General features: G+C 42.3%; 2 protein-coding genes across 2 annotated transcripts in view; both read right to left on the minus strand.

The window, feature by feature from the left end:
* LOC118911498 (uncharacterized) overlaps nt 1–26,700 on the minus strand; it is a 32,671-nt gene extending 5,971 nt beyond the window's left edge. The window contains exons 1-6 of the mRNA XM_036883698.2: nt 25,982–26,700; nt 24,968–25,315; nt 20,346–20,627; nt 12,436–12,603; nt 9,786–10,354; nt 9–441 (exon numbers count right to left, since the gene is read on the minus strand). Of these exons, the coding sequence (XP_036739593.2) occupies nt 9–441; nt 9,786–10,354; nt 12,436–12,603; nt 20,346–20,627; nt 24,968–25,315; nt 25,982–26,162 (1,981 nt within the window). The 5' untranslated portion in view covers nt 26,163–26,700. The remainder of the gene's footprint in view (nt 1–8; nt 442–9,785; nt 10,355–12,435; nt 12,604–20,345; nt 20,628–24,967; nt 25,316–25,981) is intronic.
* LOC118911333 (butyrophilin subfamily 2 member A2-like) lies at nt 5,962–12,590 on the minus strand. The gene is made up of 4 exons (XM_057494367.1): nt 12,436–12,590; nt 11,874–12,013; nt 8,770–10,354; nt 5,962–8,707 (listed from the first exon to the last, which is right to left on the minus strand). The coding sequence occupies exons 2-3, from the start codon at nt 11,965–11,967 to the stop codon at nt 9,762–9,764; spliced, it is 687 nt and encodes a 228-aa protein (XP_057350350.1). The 5' UTR covers nt 11,968–12,013; nt 12,436–12,590; the 3' UTR covers nt 5,962–8,707; nt 8,770–9,761.
* Nucleotides 26,701–27,556: the final 856 nt, after the last annotated feature.

The following is a 27,556-nucleotide window of genomic DNA, read 5'->3' on the forward strand; positions in this document are numbered from 1 at the left end:
TTACTCACCAGTCACCTTTAAATGCACTATGGCCTCTTCGTAGTTTTCGTCCTGCCTGAAAAAGCATCGGTACTCCCCATCATCAGAGGCTTTGACTCCGTGTATCCTTACAGCGACGCGCCCCGCCGCTATATGGTCCGCCACCAGCGTTGCTCTCCCTCGGTACTCGGCCATCTGCTCTCCGTCCTGCTCCCGGCCGTTCCTGTGTACCAGCACGGCGGGCGATACCTTCTTCCGGAACCACCGCAGCTCCATGCGCTCCGCACTCACGTTGGGAGAGAGGTGACAGGGCAGCTCGGCATCGTCACCCACAACAGCCAGGATGGGCTCCGGGGGTCCGATCACGTCAAAGTGAGCTGCCAAAAATACAGCTGAGTCAAAGAGGACGTGGAGAGCCCTCTTTCTTTTGTTCCTGCACCAGCCCGGGGAGTCCATGGGACCCTAGTGGAGGTCACTAGGGAGGACCACTTGGGATTGTTTATTTACTGAGAAATTTCAACCATGCAGGCCAGAGAGACAGAGACAGAGACAGAGGGAAAACCTACCTGAATCCAGTGTGGGCAGCTGGAGAAGAATGAGGAGGATCAGACACCTGGGGAGGCAGGAGTTTGGAAAAACCTCCATTTCCAACCTTTGAAGCAGCAGCAAGACACTGGTGTACTCCAGTGCGTCAGGAACTTCCACCTAGGAGATGAATGGCTGAGAACCATGGCTTCTCTAGACACTGTTCTTCCCAGCCTCCAAACAGCTCTTTCCATCTTGGAATGCACTGGTCCTTTGCACCTGGCGCCTCCTCCTCTGCTCGTCTCCAGGGCAGACTCAGTCTGTGCTGCCATCAACGCCAGCACACCCACAACCGTAGGTTTGGTCAAGCATGAACAAAACAACAAAATGGGCCCTAACCCCACCCAGCAAGACTTGGGATGGGTTGCATATAAATGAACAAATCTTGGAACCACTACCCTAAAAAAACATTTCTTTTAAATACAATAATTTGGTATTTGTTTTTGGCGATGATAATCCAGATAAAGCGATGAAGACAGAGGGGAACGAACTGTAGGAGAAAAGAGGACAAATTGAGAGGAGATGGGATAAGAAAGGTGAGCTGAAGAGAGCTATAGGGCTTGCAGAGTTGGCCTAGGACTTAGGGGGGAAGAAGCCAGAGGGGAGAAAAATGCCCTCTTGCTGCTCACTCCCTCAGGGGGAGGAAAGTACTCAGACACTGACCTGGGGTCCTGGAGGAAGAGGCACCAACCAGCCTGTGCTACCAAGTGAGAGCTGGTTAAGGCCCTAGGGGCAAAAGTTACAGGACAGCTGGAGAAGGAAGAGGGAAGTGCTCTCAGGAAAGCCTGCCCCCAGGTCCCTACTGCATTTACTTTGGAAAAAAAGCTTTCCAGAGAGGGGAAGTTGTCTGGGGATTTGTGGTCTTCAGCTCAGAGATCAGGATATACATTGATGACCTGGACTAACTATAAGGAGATAGAGTGAAAAAGGAAGCATGTCAAGACAACACTAAAATGAGATGTAATGCCTTGGACCACTAAGTTGACCTCTTATTTCAGTTCTTTTATTTCTAAAGCCTCAGTTCTTTTATTTCTCAAGTGGGAATATTGTTAACAATACCTTCTTTGGAGAGGTATTGGGAGGATTAAATGAGATTAAGCATGTAAAGTGCTTAACATATAGTAGGGACTTAGAAGAGAGTAAATTGCTATTCTGTTATTTATGTGGGTTGAAGAATTAAAGGTGGGCTGGGAATGCATGTGTTTGATTTAGTTTTCAGGGCCCCAAAGTTGCCTTCCTGTCAAAGTTACATCCCTAAAAGCAATTCATGAAGACTGCAAGTTCTTATTTTGGGTTAAACCTCTTATTGTTATGAAAAAATAAAAAATACTAAAAGAAAATTTTTAAGTAAGAATCATCCATTAATGTCACCAACTAGTGATGACTTCTATTCACATTTTGGCAAAATTGATGGGGCTTTTGCATAATTTGAGACATTGTTAATAGCTACATAACATATTGTAGATTCCTGTAATTCTCAAGACTATAGGACATCATGGGTTTGTTTTTGTTTTTTTGCCTAGTACATATAATATACTTTATACATGAGTCTTTGTCCACATCTTTGATAACTTCCTGATAAACTGTCTGGTAAATTCCCAGAAACATAGTCATCAGGTCGCAGTGTGTGAGAAATTGCCAAAGGTCCTTCCTGAAATGTTAACCTGTCACATCAGTGGAAATGTCCTTCTCACCTAATTCCAGCCAGCATTAAGGGCTCTTATTTCTCATCATCAATAATAGGATGGGTGAAAATGATCAAATTATTATTTTACTATGCATTTATATGATAGTGAGTCTGATCACTTTTCATAGTAACCGTTTACTATATTGTGGAGATGAGCTGTTCAGGCCAATTGCCCATTTTTTTCCTAGCCAAATTCTGATGCTTCTTTTACCAATTTGTATGAACTTTTTAGAAATCAAAAATGTCAACTGTATTATTTAGAAGGAGATGTAGATGCTTCAACCTACAATAGCCTTTTAGACCTCCAGAGAGTAATGCTTGTCTCCCCTCTTCCTAGAGTATTCTGCTTCTTGGTATCTGCATGACAAACACCTGTTTTTGCCTCAAAAACTCATTTAAGGGCAACCTCTTCTGGAAGCAAGCAGATACAGCTTCACTGGAGAGCCTCTCTTTTGTTCACTTATGGTACCTCAATGTGAACGGATGTCAAGTACCTTCAACAGAGGGACTTTAGGAAGGAGCTTCCCCGTACTACCAACTCAGGTGAGAAACACTTTTGAAGTCTTAGGTCTTATCTATAAATTTAAACTAAATTAAAGCCTACACTTCATTTACATGAAATGTTTTTAAATATGATTCTGGATAGCCTCTGCCCTCTCCAAGTGAAGTTGACTCTCCAGGATGCGGGCTAGGTATATTCTGTGACCCGGAAAACTTCCTGATCCCTCTCTTCTGGCACACACCTGACCTGACTCTTATTTTAAGAAGCAGATGTGTTTATTTTTGTCTTTTGTTTGTGAGTCTATTTTCCTCTCCTAAACTGAGATCTTTGAGTTCATACTCTCTGATTTCTTATCAGCATATAGGCCAAAATAGAATTTGTAGTTGAAATCAAGCCAACCAGTTCTTGGCCTTTCTAATTTGAAATGCTCTTGCCTCATTCTCAACTCCCCTTTGTGTCTGAATTTTAAAAATATTGCCTGTAAGTAATTGATTTCCTCCCTTCAATCCTCTCTGAATAGATTTCTGTCCTCTGCCCACATTGTCAAAAAATCTCACAGGAAAACTTTTTTTTTAAAGAGCCTGCACCCAAAGGAGCTAGACTGAAAAGAAAGGGGCAGGGGAAACAGAAAGCAAATGGTATGTAGATCTCAAGCTGCTGTGTGGCAGTCACAGTTTTGATTCAGTAACATTTGAGTCATTTCAACAGAAACCAACAGTCTTGAGCAACCCAAGGCAGGATCTCTGAGTTTTTCAAGGCTCAGTCAAGGAACAGAGACTCTAGATGCCCCTGCCTCTCATGGCTTCCATTTTTTATGAGATGATGCCTTTGTGATGTGGGATGCTATGAAGGAGTCCCTGCTTGTTCTCAGGCTCACTGGAGAATAGGAACATAAAATATCTTCTCAGACATGAAGATCATTTGAGCTGAGGAATGTAATGTGCTGCACATGAGAGTAAATCTAATGGCAAAGCGTCAGGGCTTCCCCCTCCTCCCTTTCACCACACTCTGTTCTACAATCTTCAAGGATTGTAGACTAGTCAAATCTAGTGATTACTCTCAAACTCATTTTACTTGACTTTCAATCAACATTTTACTAAGGGAACCATTTGCTCCTTTTCTTTTTAAACTTAGTGTTTATTCTTTCAAAGCAATCCAAAGAGGTTTTAAACATCCAAATAAAAGAGCCTTTCAGAAAAGCATTAATCCCACTGCCTTATCCCTTCTCATTCCCCAGAAAACAGCCTCTTCAAATGCTTGGTTATTTTATCTGGTATTTATATAGATATTTCTCAAGATAATTACATATTTATGTTGCTATTTCTTGATATATCTATTTTAGATATTACTTTTCAATTCCCTATCAATTAAATCAATGATGATTTAATTCTTGTGATAGTTAAGTTTATATGTCAACTTATCTGGGCTCAGGGATGCCCAGACAGCTTGCAAAATATTATTTCTGGATGTGTCTGTTATGATGTTTCTGGATGGGATTTAGTACTTGAATTGGGAGACTGAATAAAGCAGATTGCCCTCACCAATGTAGGTGGGCATTATCCAATCCACTGAGGGCCTGAATAGAACAAAAAGGCAGCAGAAGAAGGGCAGATTTGCTCTCTGCTTGAACTGGGACACCTATCTTCTCCTACCCCCAGAAACATCAGTGCTCTTGCTTCTCTGGCATTTGGACTCTGCGCAGGACTTACTGCTTAGTTCCCCTGGTTCTTGGGCCTCTGAGTTTGATTGGAACTACACTACCAGCTTTCCTGGGCTGCCAGCTTACAGAGGACTTCTCTGCCTCCATAATTCCATGAGCCAATCTCTCATAATAAATCTCCTGTGTGTCTATATATATCCTATTGGTTATCTTTCTCTGGAGAACCCTAATGCAGTTCTTTTATATCACCAATAGAAATATATCAATTTTGTTCAATGTTTCCAATGCTATAGTTATGTACCTACAATTTTATGGAGCCAAGTACCATATATGATTACACTTACTTTCCTCTACAACTTACTGTGTTTTTCAGGAATGCGGAAGAGAATTAATGGCTCCCCTTATTTCCTTTGTCTATTTTCTCTATTCGCATCACACAATTTTACCACCCCTCTAACAGCCTTGAAGGACAGTTTCCACAGGTAAACACATCAGATAATTAGTGCTATTATATACCCTCCTAGTGCAGACCCCTCCCGAAGCAGCACTTCTCTAACTTAAGTGAGCATATGCGTCAGTGAGGGTCTCATTTTAAAAAGAGATTCTGATTTAGTAGGTCTCAACTAAACTTCTCCCTGCTGGCTGATGTTGGTCTATAGAAGCTTTATCCCACTCCTATCAGAAGCTACAGGTGAAGAGGCAGCTGCCAGTTGACAGGTATTATGGACATGTCCTTGAGGAATGGCTCTGGTTCAGGGTCTGGGGCTTGTTTCTTCTGCATGTAGTTAACCCAAGCTAAGACAAAGGGTGTCACTTATAGCACTGTACTCTGTGGCTTGCTATGGAGTCATGTGGTCAGCTGCTCTTTCTGGGGGTACATACTGTTGACATGCTGGTAATAATCAGATATGACTAATGATATGTTGAGATTATAATATTGACATAATTCCCCTACTCACCAAGCCTGTATTAAATTTATGTTCATTGTAGCACAACAGAGTTTACATATGTGAAGGGTAGGTATAAAGGAAGTGGAGAGGCCTGGAGAAGGGGATGAATTCTGTGTAGAAGAGGGTCTAGGAGGGGTGGAGGGAGGTTAAACATGCCCCAGGGAGCAAGAGGCTAAGGTTTGATTAAGTGGTGACATCTCTGAGTCATATTCCTGGAAATGCTTTGAAGTGGAGAGTTCTTAGAACACAGAAGAGGGGTAAACAGGGAACTTTAGACAGGGAGTCTGTAAAGTGAGGTTAGATAGAGCAAGGAGAAAATAGGAGGCTTCAGGGAAGTGACCAGGGTTGTGTGAGCCACTCGAGTTCTTCCCAGAATCTGCACCATTGCAGCCTCTCTTCCTCTTACCTAGTGGGAAAGAGGCCTCCAAAATAGGGCAATGTTCAGCCTCTAGAGGACAGGCTTTAGAAAACACTGAAAGTACAGAATTTAGAAATTTTAGGAGCAGGCCATGCATTCATTACTGGTCTGGCTTCACCTTGCTTTCTTCCTATTATAGCTGTCACTCTATGCTCTCCTACCAGATCTTATCTTAGCTTGAGTTCCCCAGAAGAAGACTCTGAAACACTGATTTGAATACAGTTTATTTGGTGGTGATCACAGAAACCCTGTGAATGAAGGTGAGGACATGAGACAACAGAGAGCCAATAAAGGGTATGACAGTATCTGGCTTACTGCTGTGGGCACCTGGGACACACTCTTGCTAGGGATTCTCTTGAGAGTGTGTGGAACTGGAAACTACCCAATTTATAATGTCACAGAGGAATGAGAAAATAAGATTTACCACAGTTCAGTCCCTCAATGGCTGAAGATCTTCTAGGGTGAATAATAAAGTGTATTCAGTTGACCACTGAGAGAGAGATGGAGGTGGCAAGGGAAGAGGAGAGGAGACTGAGAGTTAGTAAATGTGACAGATTTAGAAAGAAACTTTCTATCCAGAGAAATGAGACCCATGCTAGGGATTGTCAGGTATCCTCAGAAGACCTTTTCTAACCTGTTCACTGATCTTTGCTCCTAGTGGTCCCAACCCCTAACCCCTATCCACCCTGCTCGCCCCCATACCAACTTCCTTATTATCAGCTACAGATTAGTGTGCCTTGAAGTTAATTGGGGAAGGAGAATGTTGAAGCAGTTTACACCATCTCTCTTCTCTCCATCCTCATCACTAAACTGCTGTCAGTATTTTTCATTTCTGTGTATCCTGAGGCTTTGAATCCATGGAGGTAGGAGCTCAGTGTCCCAGAGAAATGAAGAGCCACTGACCTGAATACAGTAGTACTTTTCCATTCTGCAATAAAAGAGAGGTTTTATAAGAGATACAAAGGCTTGCTTATGGGGGGAAATCTCAGAATTCTCTGAGATCTTTAATGAGTTTCTTCAGAAAATAAACAGAAGTCAACCAATTAAGATTTGAGTTAAAGATGTGGGAAGGAGGATGGAATGTGTTCATGAAGCATACAGTGGAGTGACTGCTCCCTTCTGTGAACACTTGATTACTGAAAAATTATCAATAAATCATGAACAAGGAATCCTTTTTTAATTTGTTTTTGTTCTTAGAAATATGTAGGAAGTTCCTTTTGGCTTTAGATACTAAGCAATTTTGCTGTATCTGGGGAACTGAGAGCCACTGAGGGCTGAGATCAGTATACCAGGCTTGACTGGTGACACCAAAAGGAGAGAAGAGTCCCTGGGCGCCATTCTCCTTTTCTCCATACTCTACTCCATTTCACCCCTTGCCTTCAACCCCAGGAAAAAGAAGGCAATTATGGAAAATCAAATCCCCTGTGCTGTTAAGAATGAGGAATCCTTCTGGGAAGAGGAAGTAAAAAAAATCACATTTGGGTGACTACATTTTCTGTTCATGTGAGCTTTAGTTTTTTCATAATACTGCTTCTGTTTGATTCTCAGCACTTTGCTATGAGGTCCCAGAGGGTCTCCTTCAGTCAGTCTCCTGCCTGTCCTGTTCGCAGTCTCTGCTCTGACTGTAGGAGCCTCGTTATGTTACTTCAACTAGTTAGTTTATTCCTGCCTGGGGACTCGTGTGCCTTGTTGCCTCTGCTCAGCAGCTGTCTCTCAGCTCTCACAGGGCTGGTTCTTTACTAGTTCTCAAGTCTCAGAAAACCCATCACTTCCTCCAGGAGGCCCTCTCTACCTTTGCCATCTGAAGCAACCCTCCCTCCCCCACAACTCCTCTCCATAACATCACCCTGCTTATTTCCTTCATGGAACCACACATTACACAGTTGACACATCAAAGAGTGAAATTCTTTTAGAGTAAACAAATAAGTGCAAATAGGAATGAAAGACTGAAAGAGGAGGGAAGGGCCAAGTTTTATACTATTATGATGATCCTATAGTGGCTAGTACAGGATTGGGTTCATGTCTAGCTTCAGTAAATACTTAAAACATTTTCGTTTTAAGTTTGAAAGGCACCTTAAAGAGAGGCATTATGTATCAAAAAAAGTATGAATGAAAACTCTATTTTCCTTGAACAAAAAAATATCATCTTAACTTGCTAGGCTTCACTAAATCATCATGGATAAAGATATCTGTTGTGAGAACGTATATATACAGCTTAAGTGAAAGCATTCATGAACTATAATAAAAGAGATACAACCCACTTGAAGCCTTATTTTCCATGATACTGAAACACTGAAAAGCTATAATTTGCTTAAGATTAATACAGTCAGTAATGAGCAGCATTACCTTCCCAACTCAGTCTGGTGCTTTTAGTGAAAACTGTTCAAATAATATAACAACACCAAAAATAAAAACGACACATACATATACGTAATCCAGTCTTCCATCTTAACAAGTCAGATATTTCAGTGTTCCTGGTTCTTTCCAGAATGTGCCCATTTGTAACTACAGTAAGAAAATTTTAGAGTTTTTAAATATTTTATTTTCCACACCACTTTTTTCCACTTTTTACAACTGGATTACTTAATTATCGAATTATCCTAAACACTACCATTTAGGCTATTTTCGATACTGACTCAGTTACAGGATCCTATATCCTGGTTCTCAAAATATGGTTTTCAGATTTCTGGGAGGTCCCTGTTACACTTTTAAGGAGTCCACAAGGCAAATACTATTTCCATAATAATAACACTAAGACTTGGTTGTTGTTTTTGCTCTCATTCTCTCACTAGTGTTCAGTGAAATTTTCTAGAGACTACGGGACCTGTGATACCCGAACACTGAATACAGAGGCAGATGTGAGGATCTAGCCATCTTCCAGTAAGCCAGACATCACATTTATGAAAATGTTAAAGAAAGCCACACTCTGAACATGGGTACATATTCTGTGGACATGGGTAAGCCCAACTCTTAACAGCCAAGGGGTACCAAAGGCTGTTTTATTTTGTTTTAGAAACTAGTTATTTTTCATAAAAATTTTTATATTAACTTATAATTGGTTTGTTGTTATTTTAATATAAATTAATAAATACATTTAACAGAATTTCAGTTTCAATCTCTACTGTCATAAATATTGACAAATATAATCCAGTTAGCAAAAGCTCTTTAGAGTCCTCGACAATTTTTAAGTGTTTAAAGGTATCCTGAGGCCAAAAAGCTGGAAACTAGCATTCTCCCCACTTAACCTGAACCTTGTGATCCACTCGGTCCAGTACTCACCTACTCAGCTGGGACCTTAAGCCTTAGGCCATTCTCAATAACTGAGTAGTGACACCTTATTTATTGCAGGGACACCTGATCCAGGCCAGACCCAGATGTACCTTGTCCTCCATCCTTCTTCATCCCAGTTCTAGGCCTGGAGAGCATTACCGTGTTTGGCAATCTTCGGTGTGGTGGTATAGGTGGAACCATTAGCCTTTGGTACCCCTTGGCTGTTAAGAGTTGGGCTTACCCATGTCCACAGAATTGGCCCCCTCCCAGCTTTCTGGTCTTGCTTCCTCAAACCAGTTGTGGTTTCCACTCCCTGCTTACATCTTAGTGTGTCCTGTTGCCCTCACCCCAGAGTCCACAGTGTCTGATGTCAACTGGAGTCTCAGGCTGAATGAGTCACTCTAGTGTCAAAGCAGCAGGTTTTCTTCCTGTCACGTTCTCACACTTTATTCTTGGTTGGGAGCCTTATGGCAGCACTAGTTACCCTGAGACTGGATGCTGCTCCATGGTTACATGCAAATGGGTTACTAAAGCAGCAGCCTAATGAGGGAGAGATGGGGCTGGGTCCTGAGGAAGTGTTAGAGCCTCTGGTGGGAGTTGTCTTTTGTGACCAGAGGGAAGGAGGGCCAGTTTACTCCGGGGGGCACTGTGCTGTGGTAGTAGAGATGGCCAGGATTTTTCTATGTGGCTCTGAGACCAGAAAATTGGTCCTAGTGGCTGTTGTGAGCCCCTACACTGTGAAGGATCAGGCCTCCCTCAGGCACCAGGACTCCCTGGGCCCCTGTAAATGCTGGGCAGATGAACAGGGGGCTGTCATCAGACCCCAGCCTAAAGAAGGGCCTCAGGGGCCCAGAGAACAGTGAGCGGGGACACGTGTAGAGGTGTGATCTATCCCTCAGGTTATAGAAGGAGACATCTCCAGCTTCATAGTCCAGGAAGACGCCCACCCGGTGAAGGCGCTCTTTCAGGGGGAGAATCTTTTCAGGACAGGACAGGACCCGGTACTGGTTTCCAAACATCTCCAGGGTCCAGAAGCCATTCTGAGGAACCAGTAGTGCCTCCCCTTTCCTCTCAACACTATCTCTACAAATCCCCACAGTCCACACCATCATGTTTTCGACCTCTACCTCCCAGTAATGTCTTCCTGAGGAGAAGCTCGGCAGGCCCAGGACACAAGGCTGACAGTTGAATCTCTCTGGGTTGTCAGGCACGCTCTGCCTGTAGGGGCCCCGTCTCACACATCGTCGGTCCTCTGACAGGAAGAGCTCAGGATGAGCAGTGTCTGGATCCAGGATCACATCAGCTGCAGAGGAAGCATTGGGTTTAGGTCTGGTTTAGATTTAGGCGTGCAGTCTCAGGAGATTGTGCGATTTCTGGTTCCCAGAGAGGTCCCAGAAAGCTGGTGGGGGAATCCCCATGTGGCAGCCTTTTCCATGAAGGCTCCTTGACCCAGATTCCAGGCAGCTCAAGACTGAGAATTACTGAGGCTGCACTTCTACCTCTTGAGTGACAGGAGTACTGCTTCAGGTAGAAGAAACCTGGGACTCTAAGAAATGTAGAATGTTTAGTAAATGAGCTGAAGTTAATGGCTCCCACTTTCTTGCAACATTCTCAGATCTAACCCCTTTTCTATTCAAGATATATAATCTCTGGTGCTCTCTTTAGTTAGAAACTTTCCAACTTGGCTTAAACTAGCAAAGAGGCCCTATCCCCTCCCCACATCCCAATGAAGCGATTAAGGCCAATTTCTCCCCACACAGATTCTGGGCAGTAAAGGGTCCCTTTTGATCCTCTGTGTTCCATCAGTTTAATCAGGTGACAACTGATTTAAATAACTAACAAGGGCACCCTTCCAAGAGTGAAAAAAGGTGGATCACGTCCACAAAAATCAACCTACTGCCTGGGAAGTGTGTTTGGCAAAAAGCAGGGGAACTATTTCCATCCAGTCTGGGTTCAGACAAGACGGATCTGAAGTTGAAAGCCATGACTTCCCTGGACATAGGAAATGCTTCAGACACCTCACATTATGCGGACCTCTCCCTTCCCATCTATAGTTGTTATTATTTGTCAATCTACATTTCTATTATGTTAAAGTGATTTTCTTTTTTCCCCAAGTTGACGTGCCTGTGACAGTTCTGAAATTCACTGAAAGAGGAAAGATCCAAGTACCATGGTATCTAGTAAAGACTGCATTCTTTGGTGCTTTTGAGCAGAAGGTGAATAATCATGAAATGCAAACTGCTCACTAAGACCAGGCAATGGGACTCTGTGCTCTCCCATTTGCCTAAATCCCTTCCCCTCGAAGGCTGTATACAGATTGCTATCTATAGCACTCTTGTGGAGCAGGAAGGCATTTCTAGCCACCTATTTGTATACCCTTGAGACAGGCTTGGAGAAGCTTATTGCCTTTCCCACACCTGGTTCTTCAACTGTGCAGAGTCTATACTATCTTTCAGGTTATAAATAGCTAAGCCAGTATTTTCTTCTTCCAAATTAATCCAGGATCCAAAGAGCATCAGCAACTAAAACTTGCGGGAGTTTCACTATGTGTGATGACCTCTGGTAATCATGGACTAAATTATTCTAAAAAGAAAGGGTTGTTTGTAGGAAGTAAGCCATAGAATTGAAAAAAAGCTTCTGTGGGAATCCCCTGACAGAAAAGCTGGGGTCTAGCACTGAGTGGGATACTGCTAATAGACCAACCCCAACTCCAGGTTGCCTCCCAGCCAGCCTTGTACCCCCTTGTTCATCTTCTCTAACATCCAGTTGGCTGGTTAGTGAGGAGAAAGCTTGGGATCTGAGGAAATGTCAGAAGCACTCACCAGCATGTAAGAGGGTTCTTCTCCATCCTACAATGGGACAGACAGAGGTGAGCTTCTCAAGATAACAGCTAACTGAGCAGAATACAGACTGCATGGAGTAGTTCAGGAAATGCCAAACTTACGCAATTCTTGAAGTTGCTCTGAAAAATAAACAGACACAAATAAATGTCCTCAATAGAAGAACTAAGAATTTGACTCTTTCTATGACCACCACTGTCCTTACTCCCTTGTCTATGGAATTGTCAAAACACCAGAAATGATAGAAGATCATGGATATTCCCAGTACTTATTTAGGATCGCTTTTGTTCAACAATACAGTGCTGTATGTAGCCAGGTGAACAGATGCAATATTTGCAGAATGTTAGAAAACAAGCTCTGAGGGATTAAGTACTAGGATGTGAGAGTTTCAAGCTCTTGCTGCTGTCTCTGTTCATTTCCTGTTTTCTAGGCTTCTAGCTATCAGAGCTGTGTCTTTGGTAAGACAATGAGCTGTCCTTCTACTCTTTTACCTTTTATCTGATGTTCTTTCTCTTTTACCACATGTTCTTTCCCCAGTTCTTACGTGCAATTTCTTTCTCTTCATTTTCAACTTCTTTTTCCACTGACAGAACCTCTTTTTCCCTGTGTAGCTTCTTGATGAGACAGATGCTCCCAGCAATGAGAAGAAGCACAGCAAGCAGTATGGCAGCCAGGACCACTATCCAGGGAAATGTTCTGGGAATGAAGGGTTCTGAAAAGGGAGCCAGAAATATTCCATTTAGTGAGAAAAAGGAGACCCAGGATGACAGCGCCCCTCAGGAAGAACATCTGACACGCTCCCTCGGGTTGCTGCTCCAGCAGCTTCCCTCTCAAAAACTCCAGGTAGGGAAAGGGACTGACTCTGCCCTAGCTCAGAGCTGGGAGCCCAGAAGACACAAAAGCAGAAACATGTGGAGTCACCATGGGAAGGACTAGGGTGAATAAAAGTTAACCAGCTGAATTACCATAGCATCACCCCAGTACAAGCCAGCATCCCTTTTTGCCGGGACTGTGACAATTCCCTCACCCCTGCTTCTGCCCTTACCCTCTCCAGTCTATCATCAGCACAGCAGCTTAAGTGAGGTCATATTGTTTCTCTGCTCAAAACCCTGCAATGTTTCCTATCTCACTCAGACTAAAAGTCAAAGCCCATTTGTGGCCTACATTGTCCTATACGATCAGGACCTATTGTATCCCTGAATTTATTTCCTCCAACTCTTCCTGCACTCAATCTACTCCAGCCACACTGGCCTTTTGGGACTCCTTGAAATGGCCAGATATGTTCCTGCCTCAGGCCATTTGTATGCGCTCGTCCTGCTACCTGGGTTGCTTAGTCCTCAAATATCTGCACAGCTCATTCCTCACTTGCTCAACCACCATCTTTTCAATGAAGCCTTCCCCAACTATCCTATTTATAATTATAACTCTCCCATGCCCCTAACATTTACTATCCCTTCCTGTGACTCTTTTTTTTTTGGTATCATTAATCTACAGTTACATGAAGAACATTATGTTTACTAGGCTCCCCCCTTCACCAAGTCCCCCCGACAAGCCCCATTACAGTCACTGTCCATCAGCGTAGTAAGATGCTGTAGAATCACTATTTGTCCTCTCTGTGTTGCACAGCCCTCCCCAGAACCCCCTCACATTATACATGCTAATCGTAAGGCCCCCTTTCTTATTCCCCATCCTTATCCTTCCCTTCCCACCCATCCTCCCCAGTCCCTTTCCCTTTGGTAACTGTTAGTCCATTCTTGGGTTCTGTGATTCTGCTGCTGTTTTGTTCCTTCAGTTTTTCTTTGTTCCTGTACTCCACATATGAGTGAAATCATTTGGTACTTGTCTTTCTCCACCTGATTATTTCACTGAGCATAATATTTCACTAGCTCGATCCATGTTGTTGCAAACGGTAGGATTTTTTTTCTTCTTATGGCTGAATAATATTCCATTGTGTATATGTACCACATCTTCTTTATCCATTCATCTACTGATGGACACTTAGGTTGCTACCATTTCTTGGCTATTGTAAATAGTGCTGCAATAAACATAGGGGTGCAGATGTCTTTTTCAAACTGAAGTGCTGCATTCTTAGGGTAAATTCCTAGGAGTGGAATTCCTGGGTCAAATGGTAAGTCTATTTTGAGCATTTTGAGGAAACTCCATACTGTTTTCCACAATGGTTGAACTAATTTACATTCCCACCAGCAGTGTAGGAGGGTTCCTCTTTCTTCACAACCTCGCCAACATTTGTTGTTGTTTGTCTTTTGGATGGTGGTGATCCTTACTGGTGTGAGGTGATATCTCACTGTGGTTTTAATTTGCATTTCTATGATGACAAGCGATGTAGAGCACCTTTTCATGTGTCTGTTGGCCATCTGAATTTCTTCTTTGGAGAACTGTCTATTCAGCTCCTCTGCCCATTTTTTAATTGGATTATTTGCTTTATGTTTGTTGAGGTGTGTGAGCTCTTTATATATTTGAATGTCAACCCTTTATTGGATCTGTCATTTATGAATATATTCTCCCATACTGTAGGATGCCTTTTTGTTCTATTGATTGCTGTACAGAAGCTTTTCAGCTTGATATAGTCCCACTTGTTTATTTTTGCTTTGTTTCCCTTGCCTGGGGAGATATGTTCATGAAGAAGTCACTCACGTTTGTGTCCAAAAGATTTTTGCCTATGTTTTCTTCTAAGAGTTTTATGGTTTTATGACTTACATTCAGGTCTTTGATCCATTTCAAATTTACTTTTGTGTATGGGGTTAGACAATGGTCCAGTTTCATTCTCTTACATGTAGCTGTCCAGTTTTTCCAGCACCAACTGTTGAGAGGCTGTCATTTCCTGACTGTATGTCCATGGCTCCTTTATTGTATATTAATTGACCATATATGTTTGGGTTAATGTCTGGACTCTCTAGTCTGTTCCACTGGTCTGTGGTTCTGTTTTTGTGCCAGTACCAAATTGTCTTGATTACTATGCCTTTGTAGTAGAGCTTGAAGTTGTGGGGTGAGATTCCCCCCCAACTTTATTCTTCCTTCTCAGGATTGTTTTGGCTATTTGGGGTCTTTGGTGGTTCCATATGAATTTTTGAACTATTTGTTCCAGTTCATTGAAGAATGCTGTTGGTAATTTGATAGGGATTGCATCGAATCTGTATATTGCTTTGGGCAGGATGGCCATTTTGACGATATTAATTCTTCCTAGCCAGGAGCATGGGATGAGTTTCCATTTGTTAGTGACCTCTTTAATTTCTCTTAAGAGTGTCTTGTAGTTTTCAGGGTATAGGTCTTTCACTTCCTTGGTTAGGTTTATCCCTAGGTATTTTATTCTTTTTGATGCTATTGTGAATGGAATTGTTTTCCTGATTTCTCTTTCTATTAGTTCATTGTTAGTGTATAGGAAAGCCACAGATTTCTGTGTGTTAATTTTGTATGCTGCAACTTTGCTGAATTCTGATATTAGTTCTAGTAGTTTTGCAGTGGAGTCTTTAGGGTTTTTTAGGTACAATATCATGTCATCTGCAAATAGTGACAGTTTGACTTCTTCCTTACCAATCTGGATTCCTTGTATTTCTTTGTTTTGTCTGTTTGCCATGGCTAGGACCTCCAGTACTATGTTGAATAACAGTGGGGAGAGTGGGCATCCCTGTCTTGTTCCCAAACTCAGAGGAAAAGCTTTCAGCCTCTCGCTGTTCAGTATGATGTTGGCTGTGGGTTTATCATATATGGCCTTTATTATGTTGAGGTACATGGCCTCTATACCCATTTTGTTGAGAGTTTTTATCATGAATGGATGTTGAATTTTATCGAATGCTTTTTTAGCATCTATGGAGATAATCATGTGGTTTTTGTCTTTCTTTTTGTTGATGTGGTGGATGATGTTGATGGATTTTCAAATGTTGTACCATCCTTGCATCCCTGGGATGAATCCCACTTGGTCATGGTGTATGATCCTTTTGATGTATTTTTGAATTCGGTTTGCTAATATTTTGTTGAGTATTTTTGCATCTATGTTCATCAGGGATATTCATCTGTAATTTTCTTTTTAGTGGGGTCTTTGCCTGGTTTTGGTATTAGGGTGATGTTGGCTTCATAGAATGAGTTTGGGAGTATTCCCTCTTCTTCTATTTTTTGGAATACTTTAAGGAGAATGGGTATTATGTCTTCTCTGTATGTCTGATAAAATTACAAGGTAAATCCATCTGGCCCAGGGTTTTGTTCTTGGGTAGTTTTTTGATTACCACTTCAATTTCATTGCTGGTAATTGGTCTGTTTAGATTTTCTGTTTCTTTCTGGGTCAGTCTTAGAAGGTTGTATTTTTCTAGGAAGTTGTCCATTTCTTCTAGATTTTCCTGCTTGTTCGCATATAGGTTTTCATAGCATTATCTAATAATTGTTTGTATTCCTGTGGGGTCCGTCATGATTTTTCCTTTCTCATTTCTGATTCTGTTGATGTGTGTTGATTCTCTTTTTCTCTTAATAAGTCTGGCAAGAGGCTTATCTATTTTGTTTATTTTCTCAAAGAACAAGCTGTTGGTTTCTTTGATTTTTTTTCTATTGTTTTATTCTTTTCAATTTTAATTATTTCTTCTCTGATCTTTATTATGTCCCTCCTTCTGCTGACTTTAGACCTCATTTGTTCTTCTTTTTCCAATTTTGATAATTTTGACTTTAGACTATTCATTTGGGATTGTTCTTCTTTCTTTAAATATGCCTGGATTGCTATATACTTTCCTCTTAAGACTGCTTTTGCTGTGTCCCACAGAAGTTGGGGTTTTGTGTTGTTGTCATTTGTTTCCATATATTGCTTGATCTCTATTTTAATTTGGTCGTTGATCCATTGATTATTTAGGAGCATGTTGTTAAGCCTCCATGTGTTTGTGAGCCTTTTTGTTTTCTTTGTACAATTTATTTCTAGTTTTATACTTTGTGGTCTGAAAATTTGGTTGGTAGAATTTTAATCTTTCTGAATTTACTTAGGCTCTTTTTGTGGCCTAGTATGTGGTCTATTCTGGAGAATGTTCCATGTGCACTTGAGAAGAATGTGTATCCTGTTGCTTTTGGATGTAGAGTTCTGTAGATGTCTATGAGGTCCATCTGTTCTATTGTGTTGTTCAGCGCCTCTGTGTCCTTACTTATTTTCTGTCTGGTGGATCTGTCCTTTGGAGTGAGTGGTGTGTTGAAGTCTCCTAAAATGAATGCATTGCATTCTATTTTCTCCTTTAATTCTGTTAGCATTTATTTCACATATGCTGGTGCTCCTGTATTGGGTGCATACATATTTATAGTGGTTATATCCTCTTGTTGGACTGACCCCTTTATCATTATGTAATGTCCTTCTTTATCTCTTGTTACTTTCTTTGTTTTGAAATCTATTTTGTCTGATACTAGTACTACAACACCTGTTTTCTCCCTGTTGTTTGCATGGAATATCTTTTTCCATTCCTTGACTTTTAGTCTGTGCATGTGTTTGGGTTTGAGGTGAGTCTCTTGTAATCAGCATATAGATGGGTCTTGATTTTTTATCCATTCTATTACTCTGTGTCTTTTGATTGGTGCATTCAGTCCATTTACATTTAGGGTGATTATTGAAAGATATGTACTTATTGCCATTGCAGGCTTTAGAGTCATGGTTACCAAAGGTTCAAGAATAGCTTCTTTACTATCTAGCCGTCTAAGTTAACTTGCTTATGGAGCTATTTTAAACACTGTCTGGTTATTCTTTATTTTTCTCCCTTCTTATTCTTCCTCCTCCATTCTTTATATGTTAGGTGTTTTATTCTGTGCTCTTTAGTGTTTCCTTTGACTGCTTTTGTGAATAGTTGATTTTATTTTTTGCCTTTAGTTAGTATTTGGTTGGTCTGCTTTCTTTGCTGTGATTTTATTTTCTCTGGTGACATTTATTTAGTCTTAGGAGTGCTCCCACTTAGAGCAGTCCCTCTAAAATACCCTGTAGAGGTGGTTTGTGAGAGACAAAATTCCCTCAAATTTTGCTTGTCTGGGTATTGTTTAATCCCTCCTTCATGTTTAAATGATAATCATGCTGGATACAGTATCCTTGGTTCAAGGCCCTTCTGTTTCATCGCATTGAATATATCATGCCATTCTCTTCTGGCCTGTAAGGTTTCTGTTGAGAAGTCTGATGATAGCCTAATGGGTTTTCCTTTGTAGGTGACCTTATTCCTCTCTCTAGCTGCCTTTAAAACTCTGTCCTTGTCCTTGATCTTTGCGATTTTAATTATTATGTGTCTTGGTGTTGTCCTCCTTGGGTCCCTTCTTGTGGGAGTTCTGTGTGCTTCCATGGCCTGAGCAATTATTTCCTCCACCAGTCTGGAGAAGTTTTCAGCAATTATTTCTTCAAATACACTTTCTATCCCTTTTTCTCTCTTCTTCTTTTTCTGGTACCCCTATAATATGGATATTGTTCCTTTTGGATTGGTCACACAGTTCTCTTAATATCATTTCATTCCTGGAGATCCTTTTCTTTCTCTCTGTTTCAGCTTCTATGCATTCCTGTTCTCTGGTTTCTGTGCCATTAATGGCCTCTTGCATCTCATCCATTTTGCTTTTAAGTCCTGTTTTATTTCTGTAGTCTCCCTCCCTACTTTGTCGGTTAGCAATTGCATTTTTCTCTGCAGCTCCATCAGCATGGTTATGATCTTTATTTTGAATTCTTTTTCAGGAAGATTGGTTAGGTCTATCTCCCCAGGTTCTCTCTCAGGGGAGGATGTCTGTGTGATTCTGGTCTGGATCAAATTCTTCTGCCTTTTCATGGCAATAGAGGCAGTTGTGGGGAGTTGGCATGTGTGTCAGCTGGGAGAACATCCCTTCTTGCTAGTTTGTGGCCTTCCTCTCCTGTGAGAATGGCGACCCTTAGCAGCTTGTGCTGGGCAGTTGCACACAGACAGGGTCTCTGATTCTTTTTTTTTTTGAGAGGGCATCTCTCATATTTATTGATCATATGGTTGTTAACAACAATAAAATTCTATATAGGGGACTCAATGCACAATCATTAATCAACCCCAAGCCTAATTCTCAACAGTCTCCAATCTTCTGAAGCATAACGAACAAGTTTTTACATGGTGAACAAGTTCTTACATAGTGAATAAGTTCTTACATGGTGAACAGTGTGATTCTTGCCTGGGTTGCTGTGGAGCTGTACACGGCTGCTGTGGGCATGGCCAGCTTCAGGCTGCTGCTCTGCTATGGCAGGGCCATGCTGGAGGGAGAACAGGCAGGAGGCTGTTTTTTGCCGTGAGGGGCGTCCAAGCTGCGCTGCTGCCCAGGGGCTTAGGGTGCCCGGAGTTCCCGGGGATTCCCAGCTGCTGGGCTGAGTGTGCTGGGACGCTTCCATCCAGCTGTGAGGGCCCTGTCCCTTTAAGACTTTGAAAGAGCACTCGCTTTTCTTTTGTCCCAGGTGCACTGGCTGCAGGGACCCACTCACAGGTTTTACAGTCCCATTTCCCTAGTATCCAGCACACCACACATTGTGTGTCTGCGCTCTGGGTGCGGATGGCTAGGGCTGGGTATTTAGCAGTCCTGGGCTCCCTCTCCATCCCCGCTCCGACTCCTCTCCTCCTGCCAGGGATCTGGGTGAGGGGGCGCTCAGGTCCCGCCGGGCCACGGCTTGTATCTTACCCCCTTCGTGAGGTGCTGGGTTCTCGCAGATGTAGATGTAGTCTGGCTGTTGTACTACATCTTCTGGTCTCTCTTTTAGGAATAGTTGTATTTGTTGTATTTTCAAAAATATATATGGTTTTGGGAGGAGACTTCCACTGCTCTACTCACGCCGTCATCTTGGCTCCTCTCCCCCTGTGACTCTTTTATGTATTTACCACCGTCTGATATAATCTGCAGCTTAAATAATTATTTCATTTCATTTAATTAATTATTTCATTTATTGTTCTTTGAACCCTGTAGAATGTGAGTTCCATGAGGGTAGGGATCTTTGTATATTTTGTTAACTGATTTATCTTCAGTTTCTGGAACAGTGCCTGGAACACTGGTGATGTTTGTTAAGTATTTGTTGAATGAATTTATGAATGTCTGTAGATAGAGAATTCCCCCATCTCTGTCCCTTAGGAAATCATAGGCATGAAGGGAGAGTTTAAGCAGGCAGCACCTCTGGGTGTAGATGGCCACCTGCCCGTAACAGTCTCAATGTTTTACAGGTATTCTAAATGATTAAGAATTGCTGCAGGATAAGAACCATAACAGGGAAAAATCTATCAGATTTACCCTCAGAGAAGATGTTCCTACTCATGTGTTTTGAGACTATTTGATTTTCCCCTTGTGACGAGGGGAAAGGCCTCAGCTCAGCTTTAGCTTCCAGCTCTTCAGGGCCTGACCCCCTTCCACCCATGCCTCTACCCTCTTACCCTTGTTCCTGGCTCCAGTCTGTCTGCTGAGGATCCTGCCTCCACATAATGAACCTCCAGAGGGCAGGAAACTAACCTGGAATGAAAATCATAGTTTCCTTCTCTTGGCCAAGCAGGGTGTTGTTGACAGAGCAGGCCACGTTCCTCACAGAGCGGTCCCTGATGATCACAGCCATGGTGACCATGAAGAGGCCACCTGCATCCCGAACATGATCCTCCTCCAGGGTGGGCATGATCTCACCATCAGGGTCTCTCCACACTGCATGGGGCTCTGGGTACCATCCTACAGAAGTGCACTCCAGTCGGATGCCCCCATCCTCGTGGCCCTTCATTTCAATGAGGGGCTCAGAGCCCAGGCCTAGAGAGAGAGACCAGGGCTCAGCTAAAAAGGCAATTGTGTCTTAGCCAAAGTGTCTTAGATTAACTCTTAATGATGAGAGCTGAGTGGAGGGAGAAGGGAGCAAGTGGCAAGCATCCAAAGAAATTGATTATGCATATTTCATGCATTCCTGCAGCACCCCTTCGTGAAGGGCAGAAAGGAGGAAAAGCAGGAGGGACAGAGGAAGAAAGAAAGAAGAAAGGAGGGAGGAAAGAAAGAAGGGAAGGAAGAAAACCTTGATGCTGGAGAATACCAGGAGACCAATATGCCAAACAAACTATGAGATCTCAAAGGGGAAAAATGACATTGTACTTTCTGTGCTCTACCTATGGACCTCATCAAAGTAGCCAGCATCTATCTGCTTCCTAATAAATGTTTGTTTAATCCATTCAATTAGAGATGTTAATTTTCTCACATCTGTGTGAGCGTGTCCACTCTGACCTGAAATAAGCAGGTTTAGGATTTCACTTTCAGTTGGGGAGGACTTCTCAGTAGCTTTGGCTTCTGAAGCTCTAGAATAGTACAATAAGGACAGAAACCTGCCAGGCTGGCAGAGTCTTAGGAAACTTTTTAACCTCAAGATGACTAATTTCTTCTCTCCTGGTTTAGGGCTTCACATCACCATAGCTGTCTGATAATCATAAGGAGCTACTGGCTTTTTGGAGAATGGGCAGAGCTATTGGGCAAAGCCACCCCTTACCCCAATTCAGAGATATTCACCTCCCAGGGGCTCAGGTACTTAGGTGATTTTCTTATAGTCCCTTGAAAACATCCACATATTAGAAAGAGATATATGCTCCTAGGATCCTTAAGATATCAATCTCACCTCCTCAGAGTAAGCAGAACATCATCAAAAATCTTAAGATTCCAGACTCTTCCTAACTTATTCTATCATTAAAAGAATCTTTAAAAGAAAATAGAGGTATAAGAGAGCTGCAGACATAGAGCTTCTCTGAAACTCTTAAGTGGGATAAGACTCAAAACACCATGGTAAATAGGAAAAAAATTCTACAGAACATTCCATAGCATTCAATAAGGGCAAGTATGCGACAACAGACTTAAAGACAAAACCAGCCAGCCAATTAACCAAACAAACAAACAAAATAAACAGACAAACAATTCTGCCACAAGTCAATTCAGAGAAGGGCAGGCCAGGCCAAGCCAGGGTCATGCTTACAGGGAAAGGATAGAGGGTTCCTGTCACATACAAACTGATACAAATCAGTTATACAGTGTTGCTGTGAACAGTCAGGACATCCAGGCTTGAGAAACCCTACTTCCACATATTTTGTATTAATCAGATACAAAGTTGCCCTTCTGTGTAACAAAAACGGGGTCTCCTACCAGCTATGATTTGAGGCTCCCCAGGAAGGTCCCACTGTCCCCATACCTCACTTCCATGGGTCTGATGGCTTGAAATGCCATTGATTTATGTGTCTTAAAGGCTTTTCCAGTCTTCAAAAGTTTCTTTTAATGTTCAATACATTGACCCCTGGAGTGAGGCCATTATCTTAAAAATGTTATTAATAAACTCCTACAAATCCCAATTTAAATGCCACTTTGTATTTTGAAGCCATGCCAAATTCCTCTTGGCCAAATTCTCATTTTCTTTGTGGGGCCAACTGGCTTAGTACTTAATTATGTTTTAATGAAATCATCTATTTACATGTCAGTCCCTTTCACTACAATTACTATTCAGAGAAAGGGAAAAATAATATTAATCAAGAAATGAGATGTCCATATGTTGTAGTTTTCTGGGCAGTCCTTATTTATTTCAGTTGCCCTGATGTAATTATTCACAGTGCCTCCTCTCACTGTCAAAATCATGCAGTTTGCATGATAAAGTATACGGTCTCCTATCCAGAACCCATGTACCCAGTGCTGTGCTAGATAGGATGTCATGCTGGATCCTCTCTGTAAGCCCCAGAGGTACTTGGATCCTTCCCTCACTTCATTCTGATTTTGCTCAATTGCCATCTTTTCCATGAAGCTGTCCCTGACCATTCTTCCAATGCCACCTAGCACTCTCAACCTCTCCTCTGTTTTATTTTTTCTACTGTATTCATCACTGTATATAAAATAATGTTTAGTTAATTATTTTATTGCTCTCTGCACCTGCTAGAATGTGAGCTCCAAGAGGATAGGGATCTTTGTGTATTTTGTTCACTGATTTATCTTCAGTTTCTGGAACAGTGACTTGAACATAGGAGATGCTTGTTAAATATCTGCTGAATGAATTTATGAATGTCTGTGATGAAAGGGAGCCCAAGGATAAATTTTCCCACTCTGATATTTAGGTATCAGCAATTCATTTTTTTCACTCCTTCATTACAACTACTAATTGCCTATTAGGTGTCAAGCAGTCTGCCAGATGCTGCAGATATAGTGGTGAATAATTGCTGGTGTTAAGTCAGATACTGACTGATTCTTTTTGTGACTTGGACTGTAAAGCTTAACATTTCTTAAGTCAACATCTCTTGAGTCAACATCTCTTGAGTCAGAATTAAGCCTGAAAGGGTACTCTTAGTGCTATCAAGAAATTTCTGTTTACCTGGGCACATGGTTAGGAGCGTATTTCCCCTCCCCTGTACAATGAGGCATAACCATGTGACTTGCCTTGGTCAATGAAACATGAGTATAAATAATAGGTAGCACCTCACAGGCAGAAGCTTTATGATCCAGTCAGTGATTTGCCAGTTTTTTCCCTCTGCACAGGTGAAATGAAAAGCTCCAGGTTCCTGAGGGAGGTCTGTGTGAAGTAGAGCCCCAGCAGACTCCTGAAGGACATGTTTCATGTATTATAAATAGACCTTTGTTATTTTAACCTGCTGAGATTTAAGTCTGCTTGTCACCAGACCATAACCTAGCCTTTCCTGAGGCTACATCAAAGATGATGTACTAAGCAAAGGTCTTATGGGAACAGGTTAAAAAAAGGAAAGACCTCAGGCTTATAATAGAGATAGCTCAAGCATGATGTGATGACCACTCACAGTTTTATGGAGCAGATTCATTTATTAATTCAAATAGTATTTGTTGAGCACCTATCATGCTCCAGGTTCTGTTCTAGAAATTGCGATACAGCAGGAACAAAATAGAAAACAATCCTTTATGGAGATTACATTTTAGTGGAAGAGATGTTATAAACAGGATAAGTAAGTAAACTGCATACTATGTAAGAAGATTGTATGTGCTGAGGAGAAAAGAAGAGGAATGAAAAGGGTCAGTGATGATGTTTGATCTTCACAGTCATGGAAAACAACTGACTAGAAAGAAGAAATGGATTGACACCAAATGTGAAAAACTTCTCTTTGGACCTGATGAAAAATTTATGGAGCAATTGAAAATGTATATAAAAAATTTATATACCACAGACACTGGAAAACATATTTATACTATCATATTTCTTATTACACAGCACTTCTACTCCTAGCACGTTTCAATTGCGGTTTTGTGAAGGGCCATGGTATGCACTGAATTGTGTCCCCCCAAATTCATATATTGAAACCCTAACCTCCAATACCTTTGAATGTGACTTCATTTAGAGACAGGGCCTTTCAAGAGGGAATTAAGCTAAAATGAAGTCATTAGGTTGGGTCCTTACCCAATCTGACTAGTGTCCTTATAAGAAGAGGAGATCAGGTCACACAGAGAAAGTTACAAGGGTTGGGTACCTACAGAGGTAAGGCCATATGAAGGCAGAGAGGGAAGACCATGTGAGGGCACAGCAAGAAGGTGGCCATCTGTTAAGGCCAAGGAGAGAGGCCTCAGGAGAAACCAAACTTACTGACAGCCTGATCTTAGATTACTAGCCTCCAGAACTGTGAGAAAATAAGTTTCTGTTGTTTAAGCCACCTAGTTTATGGTATTTTGTTATGGCAGTCCAAATTAACAAGTCAGGAAAAGGAAGTATTCTATTTGTTGAATACTTTCAACAATAGTAACTCAGCAATCTGTGCATTAATGTTATACATTTTTCTGTATGTGTTATGTTTCACAATAAAAATGTCTAACTAATTCTAAAACATATTACTGAGGAAGACCCTTAGAGAGCTCTAAGAAACAGGCATAAGAACATAAGAACAATCTGTAGGCATTAAACATTCTTCCCACTCAAGGCTCCAGCTGAGTTCTGTGTGTGCCTCTCAAGACTTGATGCCCAGTTTAGCAGGGCAAACTCACTCATCTGGCCCTTGGGCAGGATGAAGCCACCCTCCCTGTTTAAAGGGGATTTTAGGAAAAATCTGCTGGTCTGCATGGGCCTGAGATTAGGAGAGAAGAGTCACACTGAAAAATTAACCAAGCAAAATGAAATGATGCACCTGCCACCATCAGACGTATGATGGCCTCATCATAGGATCTGCCTTCTTGGAAATAACAGTGGTAGATGCCACTGTCATGGGCTGTGACATTGTGTATGATTAGCGCCATGCTTCCCTTGCTGATATCTTCACTCACGAAGGTCGTTCTTCCTTGGTACTCCTCCATCTGCTCCTCTGTTCTCTCTCGTCTGCCCTTATATACGAGCACTGCGGGAGAGAGCTGAGACCGGAACCACCGCACCTCCATGTCCTCAGCATTTTTCTCAGGTGACAGGTGACAGCAAAACATGGTATTTTCTCCCACCATGGCCAGGATTGGATCAGCTGGCCCCACGACAGTAAATTGGACTGTTCAACAAAAAGGTAGAATCAGACAAGTAACTAATACCTAAGGCAGGAAAGAAAGTGGACATTATAAGGGACAGACATTCTAAGGCTACAGGGGCTTCTGGGGCTGAGGATTCTGGGGCCCAGTAGCTGTGGCTGGTCAACAGCAATAGATCACTAATAGGGGTATCTATTGGGGCTACTAATGCTTTATGAGCAAAATTGAGCACAGACTGAGCACCCCCTACACGCGTGTTTACAGAAGTTTTCTTTTATTCTCCAATCTAGTAAAATGCCTTCAGTGTAATATAAACTTGAACTGTCCACTGTGGTAGCCATTAGGTAGTCCCAGTTGATGTGCTGTAAATGTAAACTACAATTTTGAGAATTTAGAATGAAAGTGTTAAATATTTCATTAATAATACTTTACATTAATTATAAGCTTAAATAATAACATTTTGGTTATTTGGGGTTAAACAAAATCTGTTATTAAAATCTATTTCATCTGTTTCTTTTTTATGTTTTAAAATGAGCCTACTCAAAAACTTAATTTGTATAGGCAGCTTGCCTCGGTGGCCTTCACTGTATTTCTATAGGTCCGCGCTGGTATAAATTCAGTGAGCTTGCAGCACGAAAGGTAAGTGAGCCCGACTGCAGTAGTTCTTCACTCTCCCTCTTTGCACCTACCTGAGCCCAATGCAAACAAGCTGAGGAGAGAGAAGAGAAGCGCTTCTGGTGGGGACAAGTGCAGGGAAGCAGGTGGCTCCATAAGCTCTCCAAACGAGTCACTCGAAGAGGCAGGGACCGGAGACTTGGCACCACAGTAGTGATCGAAGGCAAACTTTCCTATAACCCGTGTTGGGATCATCAGCGTTCCAGCTTCTATTTTGGGCACCTCCTTCCTCTCCCGGTTCAAGTTATCTTCTGATAGACTGATTCAGTACACATTCCGTGGAATGAGCCAGCAATACAACCATCAGGGAGGCAGTTTTCCGCCCTCCTCGGCTCTCTTCTTCAATGTCAGAGTTGAGTTTCTTCAGTGTCACTTGATATTCTTCCATGGCCTCCCTCCCTTCCCTTCCTCCCCCGGCGAATCAGGCTGTGCGACCAGAGGTACAGCAGTTCACCGAGCGGCTCCCCCCCAGGAAGTTTCCCCTCTCCTCGAGCCCCGCCTTTCCCCGCCTCCAGTTCCTTCGCTCCATACCGCCCCACTCCTGTCCCTCCCTTTCCGACCTTCTAGAATAAACTTCGGCGTTTTCTTATCTTGTCTGACGCTCAAATGATGCTTTTTTGTTGTTCCTCTTCTCCCTAGCCCGCCCGTGGGCACCGTCACAACCAGAGAACACGCTGTCACGTAGGCGAAGAAAAAGTTTTCTTCACCTTCCATTGGTTGCGAGGTGCAGGCCTGCGGCGCGTGGGACACGTAGACACTGTGACCACAGACCCAAGACGCCAATGAATGGGTTGGAGCCCAGGATTGGCCGGCTGTGGGTCGACCACCCAATGGAATCCCTAAGCCTACTTTCTCACCAGTTACTGTGTGGAATACACGGAAGCGATTAATTAAAATCACAGAGCTGCGAATAGCCAGCCTTTTGAGATTATCTGGCCTTTTAAAAATTTTCCCCTTTTTTTTCTCAGAAGCAAGATACTTTCCTTTTTTTTTTTTTTTTAAATGACTTGATTGTGCTGTTGCTTCTAACTACAAGGAGAGACCTATGTGTATAGAAGTATGTAGTGTATGGGGATGGGGGTGGGAAGGGATGAAGTAAATTTAAGCAGCCCTTTTTCCAAAGTTGGAGGAATCTTGTTCAAGTTGCTGGGCTTGTAGGGGGTGGGAGAGAGGTAAGGGAGCACGCAAGGAGGTGGGGGTGGTGGCAGAAAAATAGCAAAACTGTAGCTGCAGGAGCTGTTCATGGAGAGCTTTTCATTCATTCAAACACTGCTGACTGAGATACTGAGCGGTAAAAACCCTTTCTCGCAGACAGCTGGTTCTAGTCCCTGCAGAGAGCTGGCTGCTAACAGAGACTGTCTAGCTGGGCTTTGTTGTCTGACAGTAGATGATCTGATTGAGTCCAACACCCGCTACACCCACACAATGCTCCCCCATCCCATGACACATAGACCCCAGTGGGCCACTGTATAAATTTCTTCTAAAATAATCCTCCTGCAGTACATTTCTTAATATTTGCCTCAAGTGCCTAAATGCTTCTTCTGAAGACCTCCAATTCCCTTCTGACTCTATTCAAAACTCTGTAATTA

The sequence above is a fragment of the Manis pentadactyla genome, chromosome 16 (genome assembly GCF_030020395.1).
Source record: "Manis pentadactyla isolate mManPen7 chromosome 16, mManPen7.hap1, whole genome shotgun sequence".
NCBI classification, from domain to species: domain Eukaryota; kingdom Metazoa; phylum Chordata; class Mammalia; order Pholidota; family Manidae; genus Manis; species Manis pentadactyla.

Bases quoted from the DNA above. Each gene is read 5' to 3' on its own strand.
- LOC118911333 (XM_057494367.1), bottom strand. From the start codon at position 11,967: ATGCAGTCTGTATTCTGCTCAGTTAGCTGTTATCTTGAGAAGCTCACC. The intron at 10,355-11,873 runs GTGAGTGCTTCT...CTTCCTCTGCAG, and splicing joins AAGAACCCTCTTACATGCTG to CTGATGTGATCCTGGATCCA.